The sequence below is a fragment of the Halyomorpha halys genome, unplaced genomic scaffold (genome assembly GCF_000696795.3).
Source record: "Halyomorpha halys isolate HHAL.00 unplaced genomic scaffold, Hhal_1.1 Scaffold524.1, whole genome shotgun sequence".
Classification (NCBI taxonomy): domain Eukaryota; kingdom Metazoa; phylum Arthropoda; class Insecta; order Hemiptera; family Pentatomidae; genus Halyomorpha; species Halyomorpha halys.
This window is the reverse complement of record NW_027112095.1, coordinates 341,809-353,429: the sequence shown is the minus strand read 5'-3', so window position 1 is coordinate 353,429 and position 11,621 is coordinate 341,809. Positions and strand designations below refer to the sequence as shown.

General features: G+C 33.1%; 1 protein-coding gene across 3 annotated transcripts in view; it reads right to left on the bottom strand.

Moving 5' to 3' along the window:
• The window catches only part of Utx (Utx histone demethylase), a 201,762-nt gene that overhangs the window by 66,316 nt on the left and 123,825 nt on the right, over nucleotides 1-11,621 (bottom strand). The window contains exon 1 of one of the 3 annotated variants that reach the window (XM_067050105.1): nucleotides 3,810-3,853. The exons of the other annotated variants lie outside the window; for them this stretch is intronic. Coding sequence (XP_066906206.1) covers nucleotides 3,810-3,838 — 29 coding nt within the window. The 5' untranslated portion in view covers nucleotides 3,839-3,853. Of the gene's footprint in view, nucleotides 1-3,809; nucleotides 3,854-11,621 lie in introns of those variants that run through there. 3 annotated transcript variants of the gene reach the window in all.

The following is an 11,621-nucleotide window of genomic DNA, read 5'->3' as shown; positions in this document are numbered from 1 at the left end:
ATAATAGAAGATAACATAGCTGCAAAAACAGCTTTAAGTAGTACTTGATTTACTCATATTAAGTATTATGATAATTTTATCTAATACAACAGAAAGTCTATATAACTAGGTCTAGGTACTAGTTTATATCTTGGCCACTTAGCATTTTTCTAAAACATCAGGTTAATGAGAGGGGAGAGAATCTGATGTGCGAAAAAAAAATAAATTCAAGAATTGCAAAAATAAAAGTTATACGATACCTGTAATATCCACTGTCAGAGTGTATGGAAAAAGTTAATTCATACTAGTGTTTGGTAAAAAACTAGTTATAAATAAAACTATAACGAAATTGTCAAGGCTACAATGTTTATTTATTAATATACCATTGTGTTCTTTTTTATGACGGCACTAAAACCCTATTACAAAACTTTGCATCAGAATTGCGACAATTTATTGTATTAAGAAACAATGATAACCCCGCATAAAACAGATAGTTTGTACGTTTAAGACCAAAGGGATGATAATTCATTAATGAATTTTTGGTATCCCATCTTCAGTTAATTCATATAACTTTACCTTAAATCGATTCATAAATGAAAAATACTTAATAAAATTTTATAATGTTGCTCAGAGTGCAACCGGAAATAGGTGGTTGTGTGCCACCACTGGCCAGTAGCTACCAACCGAACATTGAACCGAAAGCGATTTATTAGTTAAATAGATTGATAGTATCTAATGAATTGTGTCAGTAGATTACCATTAAAATACTTATTTAGATTATAGTAAAACTAAAAGGGGTACATTTGATCCGAACTTTCTATATGTCATTAACTTATTAGAACTTTATACTACTTAGAAAATTCGGATCACAATAATTACTTTTAAATAGTAGGATTACAAAAATAAAATATTAAAATCACATAAGCATAATCGTACCTAATCAAATTTTTGAATAATAGGAAATAATTTGCCTAACAATAATGTCATAAAACACAGTCTTAGATTGTCCAATTCCTTCGATATACTAAATTAAGTGCAATACATAACTTGTGTTAGAGCGAGAAAACCGGGTACAAGATGTAATAGCAGAGAAAGTAAAAAGAATTTCTAAGACAAGGTCAAGGCTAACTGACATGCTCCCGTGTTTTAAGTTCTTTAAGAGGAGCGGCGTTTCAAAGGACAGAGACAAAACGGAGGGAACAAAGAGCGGATCATAAGGAGCTAAAGAACAAAAGGAAGAAAGGTGGCGTGTCAGGTGGGATCAATAGGGATCTCACGTCCTCCGGGCTCTCACGTCCCGCCGTGCTCCGTTACCGTTTCCCTTTCGTCGCAGAATGCCAACAGTCGTCCGGGATGTCCATGTCGATGAGTGTCCGCTATCGGAGAAAAGTTACAGGGCAAACAAAAAATGGAAGTTGGGGTATTGTATGAACGAAGGCATTAAAGTGCTGTGATAATTTAAGGTTTTAGTACAAGAAAATAAACGTATTTAGAATGAAGCAAGAATATATAATCTAAACAAACGTAAGCCAAATCCTGGAGTGAAGTATTCAATTTCTTTTTGGCGGAAAATCTAAGGTTTTTTTCACAGTGGAGACCGCTGTATGACAGACGCACCATGGGTTAAAACAAGCCCTTCGATAAAAAAAAAACCCAAAAGAAGGAAAAAACCCGGTCATACCTCTAAGGTCAAGAATCAAATCAGTCTACCAATACATAAACTCTATGAGATTCCAGAGAGTTGGAGTAAACAGAACATAAATGGTGATAAGTGTTGAGAAACCGTGCCTACGAGGCCTTCTGCTCGTGTTAACGTGGTGCCACATATCTGCCAAAATATGACGAGGAAATTCCCGCAGGCACACACTTCATAGGTAACTAAGATTTCCTCGTACAAATTGGACTTAATTGGTGACCGACTATTCTGTTGATATTTAAGTTTACTTTAATTTTGTTTTATGTAATTATATTATATTTGGCAAACCTGTGAATCCGAGGCTTTACACAGGCTGAGCCACAATTATTTATGGAGCCGCTTCAAAGATATAAGATAGTTATATCATTGTTAGAGATATCAATTCCAAATATCTAAGAAACATTCCCTTTTTATCATTATTACAATCACGTGACTAAATAGAATAACCAAGCTTATTTTTTTTTTCCCACAATCATTCAAGATTAAAAATATTTCCATTAATCAAGTTCAGGATGGCCATAGCTCTACCATTCGCTGGACAATGAAAATGCTCAACTGCATGCCTCAATGACTACACTGCAAAAGGGCCCAGCTCCCCCGAATTAGCCACTCTATTGCGTTAGGGTCAGGTTTAGGGTTGTTCACCCATCAATATCGAAATTTGGGTCGTGTCTATAGGCACCGGTCAGGATGGTAGTCATAGGCTATATATGTATTTTAACCAAATAATTTAGACTTGGTATTGTTGGATGGAACTAAACACTGTTTTGAAAAAAATCATCCTTTTCAACAACAGCTTTCAGTCAGCCATTAGCCTCCGAATGACTAGATGATAAGCAGGTACGTGTAGAAAGATTATACGATATTCCAAGCGGAAAGCTGTCGGCCCACCGTAGGACAATGCACCTGCTGGTGACACTCCACGCACAATCTTCTCGGTTCAGAAAACAAGCCGCGGATTCCGCACACCCATGTCCGGTGGATGTGGTCAGCAAAGGCGGTTGATAATGTAATATACATCCTTTCACTTTTTTTTTTTTTTTTTTTATTTCAACAAATAAAGAGACGAAACTATTGTGTCGGATTCAAACAATTGGGATATCATAGAAATATTTCAAAACAAAACTCAAACCCACTCAAATTAGCAAGTTAACGGTATAGTGTCGTACTTTTCCTCTTCTTTTCTTTAATATCAATGGTAATGAAAAGAAAATTCCAAGTCGAATTGCATGGCATACGCATTAGGATAATTTTGTATCGTTTCTTCACAAAGGACAAACAGATTCCAGGAGAATATTCAACATGTTTACAAAAATTTAAAAAGAAAAAGAAATATACAGATATTTAGTATTACAAGCTTTTAAATTAAAATGAATGCTTTTAGTATTTCAAAAGTATAAAGTAATCTAGCAAATGTAGGTCACATTAAAGGTCGTTGCATGCATGCAACTGTCAACATCAAAATGCTTTGCACAATCTAATAATTCAAAACTATATTGCATGTTTATAAAATTTATATATACTTATAAATTTTAAAATTATAAAAACATTTAATATTTTTAATAAAACATGCAATTTTTTTTATATTCACAAAATTTTATTTAAGACAAAAACTCAACACTGAATATTGGAAATAATTAAAATAGCACTTTTATTTTCCTTCAATAAAAAATTGATTTATCTTGATAAAAGTTTATGAGTACATAAAAATGCTTAATGGGATGATTATTTTTTATGAGAAAACAAATAAAATGGACAAACGACTCAATCAAAAGCATGGTATACTTATATCCAAATATAACCCAATAAAATACCCTTGACAGTTAATTATCCTCCAAATTAATACGATTTATGTACTACGTTATAAAGTACTCAAATCTCGGAATGTTCTGCGTAAAAAAAATTAGTTTTTATTTATTTTTTTTTTTTATCAATTGATGAGTAAAAATCTGTAAGTAGATTACAGGTCATCATTTGGAGGTTTCACAGATTTCGTAATAGTCAGGAGTTATAACTTATTACCTTTTCGTTTACTAGCACTAGAATATTATCAATTTTTTTTTGTTATTCTGTATATTTATTATAAAAAAATAACAATAAAACATAAATAAATAAAACAAATAAAGATAAATACCACCAGTCAAGTGAAAACCATCTCACCATTTTGGCAGTAGTCAATCAGACTTTCATGGAAACTCACCTGAAACATTGAAAAAGATATACATTAATAAAAGAATAATAGTTTTATTTTTTCCTAGAACAAAAAAGGTTTTAATTTAAGACTGTTTAAAATTATAATGTGGTATTTTAGGAAGAGACGAGAGAGGATCTGTTAGAGTAACGTCCTCCGTGACAGGTTAATGATCAGTCAGGAGTCACGAAGGGGTAATTCAATGGAGCAGCCAGCGGGGTTATGCGGAACATGTAATCGTCCTCTAGGAACTTAGGCTCAATAACATAATACATACAAGAACGGAATCGAACCACTTTTGTATCAACACGGAATCTTTTGTAACAAGGTAATACTAAAGATATATTAGGAGAAGTTGGTTAGGGAAGAGGGAGGGAGGTAGATGCATGGGATCAGCGCAGAAGTAACGAACATTATTTTATTTTTGCTGACGTTTCAGCCCTTAGCTCTTAACATAAGAGTTGACTACACATGAATTTTCCGCTACGAGTGGTGATATTATTACTAAAGAAAATTTTAATTAAATAACATAATAAACTATAACCATTGACTGACGTCATTAGCACTGTTTTGAATGTTCACATGTCATACGGGAAGGCAAACATTGGAAGCAAATATGTGTCAATATAACTGGGCCAAACTGGACACTGGTATGGTCCAAACCTCAAGACATATAATTTAAGTTCAGAAAAAAACAACATTTTTTGGATAATGAAAGTAACATTGTAATATTAATAACAAAAGGATTGCGTTGTTACTGACAGATTCCGGTGCCCACGTGTGATTCCTCATACTTACGTTTTACTTTTTTTTACTTAACATTCTCTATTCAAGTAGTTTCTGGGACATTGACTCTTCAATTGTTTCTGAGAAAAAACTCTTTAGGAGCCAAGAAAACTCTTCTTAGTTTCAGATACCTCTGAGAACCACTCAATCATTCACAAAATGGTACTCCATTTGTAACAATTGAATGGCTCGAGGTAAAAATATGATAAGTAACATGATGTAAATTATTTGGAGAGTCGATTCGATATAATCTACCATTCTTATCTGATGTTTTATGTACTTCACATTGTATGACATTGTGACAGGAAGAGAGTGTTAGGTTACAGCCACATCAGCTGGCGTGAGCAAAGAGGTTGGTAGAATGCCACTGCCACAATTAATATGAACATATTTATTTATTCTTATTTTGTTTTCAAAACCATTTTTGTTAAAAACTGTAAATTAATTCACATAGAAATGTGTCAATTTATTGACTGAGAAGACAAATTAAGTGACACAAAAATTAATAATGGACTGATATTATTGAAACTATAGTAAATGTTACCTACAGAATGATAAGTAATAAAAAAATATTTTAAAAAATCAACTGACCGAAACATCCTATTGAGAGAAAATACTGTAAAGTTGAAAGGTGATAAATAGTAAATGAAATAAGTAAGTCAGTATAAATGAGTAAATAAATTTATAATATAAAAAGGCATTAATATATCATCAGTAAAAAAAGAGAGATGTTAGTGAGGAAAATACTAAGGTTTAAAGATTTTAGCAATATTATAAGTATTAATGTAAAGGGTAATATAAACAATTAAACAAATAGAAAAATATGACATTTTCTTTTTATAACTCCACCTTTGTATATGTTTTATTTACATGTTACTTCTATGAGCTTTATTTCCTTTTTATCTTTTTATTTTATCCCTGATGAAACATTGGTCATCAATAAATACTCCAAAACGTAACGTAAACGTTGAGTTCTAGACGTAAATACACAAGGATGGGTGTGTGATTTATAATTAAAAAAAGAGTAATATTTAATAAATAAAAAATCGTTTTCTAACGGATAGTTTGTTACGTTATTTATCCGACTACGAATAAATATGTAGTAACTTAACCCTATTGAGAACACCAAGGAGACTGGAAAACCCTTATAAGACATGTTGAACTACCTGTACCAGAGATCCTTGGACTACACCATATCAGAAAATTCAGCAGATAGCAACAGACAGGAGCGGTGTTCCCACGAGCGGCCTGCGGTGAGGGTCCGTTACCTTCACGCCATTTTTTTTTTTCATTTACTCAGCGTGAAATCTTCCATTTCTAACAGAACACGGTCTTGCTCACTCCCGAAGGAGAAGAAAGCGATTCAGGAATAAAGGAAGAATGGAAGAGGCTAAAAAGGAAGGGGAAAGTGAATTAGGGGATCTTCCAGACTATCCAGCTTTAATCATATCGTTTTAGGACTCGAAAAAAAAATTCAGAGGCAAAAAGAGCTTCTTTTTTTTCAAAATAAGAAGAATATGGTTGCCATTTTTGACCACTGGGTAACAATAACCCGTTTCGTAGTATGACTGCTTAGAACACATAACTTTTTTTTTTTTTTTTTTTTTTTTTTTCCCCCAGAAAACTCAATTCAAGTCACGTCTATTTTCTCTTTCCGTCATTTCTGTAAACCATTGTGAGTGCAATATACGTGACATTGATTAATCCTAGAATTTATTATATCTGGACGCTTTTAAATAATGTATTTATAGAATAAATGAAAGGATTATTTCGTGAAAGGGATATTCCCGAATTACTAATTAAACGTTAAATGATAAGGTTTGATGAAATAAACGCATTCGAACAACTAGCAATATATTTCTGGAATAAATGTCTGATAATTGTTATTACACAATTACATTATTTTTGGAATACTTTATTTTACAAACACGCAAAATAATTAAATCCAAAATAACATATTTCTGAAATACCGTTTAAAATTTATTAATACCGGAAAGCCCCAGCAGGAACTTATTAGCCACTGCTGTTGTTTAACTTGTATGGCAGTGGCCGGCATGATGATATTTTCTATCGTGGCAGTATTTTCACACTAGGTCTGGTGGCTCAGTTGACAGCACATGTAACGGATGCTACTGTCTCGTTAAAACCCGTTTACTTAACAGCCACTGCACCCACTGGCATGGTTTAACCTATGATAATTGACATCATAATGACAAATAACCCGTCCCAAAATAATGGTTTAAACCATGACAGGATAGTGACTGAACATTTATGCAGTTTCCGTGTAAACGGGTTTTAACAAGACAGAATCCAAAATCCGTCGTTAAACATTCGGAATTTGTTCCTAAACATCCCAACTAGGTGAAGTCAACGCCCGTTTAACCGGTATTGATTCCGCTCTTTTAATAAAATTCAAACCCTTGTATCTTCCCGTAAAAACTCCTCCTTGTCGAACAGAACCTGTTGACAAGAGAACTACTATTAAGAAGGCACTACATTAAGCTACTTAGCTTCTGGAAGAGACAACACAAGCCAGTTGTTATGCCGTGCAGCCTTAGTAATGCTCTGCCAATATTACGGCTTCGTTTAGGACCAAATAATACGAAACAATGGTGAGCAAACATATCTGTAATTCTTACATTATAATTAAATTTTGTTCAGAAATTTTTATAAAATAAATCATGCGTCTTTGCAAGGTTTATTTTTAGCTTGAATTTCAGCAAACATACAATGATACTAAAAATATAACACTTGATTCTGTTATGAATAATTAAGCGGAAGTCAGAGATAACAAATTGTTTTATAATAATCCTGGTACTAAATTAATCTACGAACAAATGTTTACTCAAGTCTTGACCTAAATTTTCTCGACAATGATTTCCTTCCATAAAAACTATAAAACTGAATCGATTTACAAGGCTTATCGTTAAGTAAAAGATCGGATAGATGCCGACAACATAAAAGGCATTATGTCAATAAAAATGCCGCTTTTTATCTAAAACCTTGCATACTGTAGACACAAGATAACCCACATGTGAGTAAGCTATGTTTAAACTGGGGTTGACAGTCGAGTTTGTTCTGTTGGGGAAAAAAAAGTTGAGTTTAGAGCACCTGGTGCGTTTAAAAGTACAGGACTTGAATAATATAACTTAAAAGTAATAATTATAACTTAAATAAATAATGGAACACTGATAAAAAAAGTTAAGAAAATTATGTTCCTTAAAAATAACAAAGAGTCCAATATATGCACTAATCCTTGTTGCCAAACAGCAACAGGTGATCAGTTACTAACAGCGACGAATATTTATTGATCGCCCAATCAACACCGGGTTAAATGCAAGCAGTCGGTACACTTGAAAAAAAATTTTTTTATTTATTTATTGATATTTACAACTGTATAAAAAATACAACAAGTAAATTTGATCATAATGACATAATGATAAGTACAGCATGTAGAGAAACTACCCAGTAGTAGAACTCTAAAAACAGTTTACAATATAAGGTCACGAGGCCATCTTCTTTTCAGGCGCCTCGGAGGATTGCCAGGAATGGAAGAGGAAGCAAGGTTAGAAACTAGTGGGTTTGGGTGGTTAGAGATTATTACGGAAAGAATGATATCGGGTTCGGGCTAGATTGGTTATATAAGGAACATTTAGGTCTTTATGGATGGTTTTATTAGTAACAAAATAAGGAGCATTGAGGATTTTACGAAGGATTATGGATTGATACGAGAGGAATTCGAAGGTTTAGTGGAGCCCCAAAGCTCAACTCCGTATGTCCAGATGGGCCTTATTATTGTCATGTAGATCAGTCTTTTCTGCATCTGCATGCAGTTTCCTGTCTTTTCAGTCTTGTGTGAGGATTTCAGGTTAGTCGTTTGTCAAGATGTAGTCCAAGATAACGAAACTGTTCTACAGGGGTAAGAGCCACATTATTAAAGTATACTGTATGGCAGTCGGCAGGTTTACGACGAAGAGTAAATGTGATTTGATGGGATTTGTTGGGATTTATTTTTATCCTCCAATTTCGAGACCATTCTTCGAGGATTGTGATATGGGACTGGAGAGTTTGGGATGCAATCAAAGGATTATTACTAACTGTGAGCACACGTGTGTCATCAGCATACGTGGTAAGGATAGTGTTAGGAGTTGTTGGGATGTCAGTTGTATAGACGGTGTAGAGGATGGGACCGAGAATACTACCTTGAGGAACACCAGCGGATTGCTTGAAATAGTAGAATGAAAAATATCAGTAAACGAAAACATTAACAAAAGGAAATACGTTCATAAGTTCATGTTAAGTCCCAATTTAACCTTCTAATTTCAACTTCTATAGAATTCAATTTAAACTTCTATAGAATCTCTTTGAGAGCAATTGATTGTCCCACCAAATGTAACCTCATATCTTGTAATGCATTGGCTCCCCATTCATATGGGCTTCTTAAAATCCATGTAACTGGAAACTCCCTCCACCCCATCATTTTTAATATTTAAAAAATACACATTAATAACTAAAAGAATTAATAACCTATACAATAAAAGAAAAATGAATTTAGAAAAATAACTATTAGATTGCGTAGCTCAAAATTAGACTTCATAAATATTTTGAAAAAATAAAATAAATAAGATTTAAGATAAAAGGCACTACAGTTACTCGAGTATTATTTATTTATTTTTTAACTTATTCCTCTATTCTATTTTAACTACGAATTAATAGGATCTGGAATAAAATTTGTGGTATTTTTACTATTTCTATAACTAATTAAATAGGAAAAAAATAACAAATTGATAGCATAAATATAGACTTAATATTAGGATAAATCTACATCATATCCTTGAAACCCAGTGTTTCATTTTTATTTTGTGTTTTGCTATGATGTTCATCCTTGTTAACCATATAAAACATTGTTTTGATATTTTCAATCCTTTCTGAGATAGCAAGAATTTTGCTTGGTTAAGAGGATGGTCTATGGAACAAATTAAAAAAAAAAAATCCTAGTGTATGGATATGTCGACTTGATTAATATGATGAAGAATGACCCAAAGTCAATTAATCTTTGGTTTTGGATACCTAAGAGGTCTTGATTACTAATTAGAAAAATCATTAATTACTTCTTAAGTCTATTTCATCATTTCATCGATCTCAGGAGTTAGAGAGCATTAAGGTAGTGAGTTCATAAAGTAAAGAAGACATAAAGTTTCCATACACAGTAACATCGGAGTTACGAAAAAAGAAATCCTAACACCTTTCATTTTAAATATGATTTGTTATTTATTGGTAAATTACATATGTCCAAGAAAGTACTATAAAAAATCTAAGAACCTTATCAGATCCAGGCCGTGTAAAAACAATGATCAATCAATGATGTAGCACAAGAATGACTAACAAATTGTTGATCTTTGTTGTTTGTTTGTTTTTTTCCTCAGTCCCGAGAACCCTGAAGGAACAAAAAACTCGAACAACTTTCCAGGCCAACGGCCCCAGGAGTTGATACGCCACTCCTGTATAAAGTTTTATTCCTAAACTGACGATGCCAAGCTTTCCAGTATTTTTTTTGTTCCACCGATATAGTGAAAGGTCAGGACTCCACTTAACAGAGGCCTTTGCAGTAAAACGCACGTTATTTCAGCACATGGCATATACTGGTTACACTTATCCAGAGCATACAATTATAAAGGTTTATTTAGCAGTCAATTCAGTAGCCATTATCACAACTATTTAAATACTACAAAATGGAGTAGGCACTTACTCCAGTCCATAAGACAAAATGGAACTCCATTAACACAACAATTGACTAATTGTTCTAGGCAAAACGTACATATTGAACAATAGTATTAGTCTTTGGATACTTGCGTAGATAAAAGGCGACCACAACCGCTGTCGATGGAAAATATGAGAAACTCTGCACTGAAACTTTCGTTACAATTCATAAGTTTACTTCATTGTGATTTCTAAGAATTTTTCTCCTTTCTTTTTCAAGTTAAATGTTGTAAGTTGTTTTTTTTCTTCAGATTTTTTATCAAACAAATGATCAAAATTTGAGAATAGTCTTATGCAGAAGAAAACGCAGTCAAGTATTTCCAAATATAGACCCCGATCTTGCAAGCTGAATCTTAAAGTAAAAGCGAAAGAAGACATCAAAGATTGTGGACATGAATGTAGCAATGGTAGGCTATAGCTTATGGGCTCTGCGCATTCTACCAGACAGGATGTGATAATGTCCATTATGGGCAGAATTGTTTATCTAGTTCCTCATAAAATATTTTAAAAAGGATACTTTACATACATACTAGAAGGATGTATGTAAAGAGTGATTGGTGGTATCGGCACCGAACTTTCAGGTTCGTTTATTAATTATTATTATGAACTCAATGTTACCGATTTGGCCAGAACCCGATATCAATCCTTAATATAAACTCCTTAACCAGGGGCAATAGGATTTCGATGGGAGTCTTGGCCCGACGAAAAAAACAAACAAAGAAATACTCCTTAACCACTCAAACCCACAAATGGCTTCTAACCTTGCTTCCTCTTGAATTCCTGATAATCTTTCTAGGCTCCTCAAAAGAAGATGGCCTCGTAACCTTATATTCTAGAAATTTTAATGGAGTTCTACCAATGTGCAGATTTTCTACAAGATTATATTATGCCATTGAAATATAACTCACATCAAACTTAATAGTTATATATATAATACAGTTGTAAATTTCAAGTATTAAAAAAAAAAAAATATTATGTGAACCTTATTTTTAAAAATAAGTAAATTAAATAATTTTGTACAAGAATCAAACATTAGTGCATAAGCTTTAACCCTTGGCTTATTAAGTTGATTTTCTCGGACCCCCTGGCGCCCTATTGGTGAAAAAGGAAGGAAGGGGAGAGTAACGAGGCATTGTACTCGGATTAAAAAGGGCGTACTATCGATTCTAAAATCGAATATCTTCCTTTTGCCTATGGGCTAACATCTAA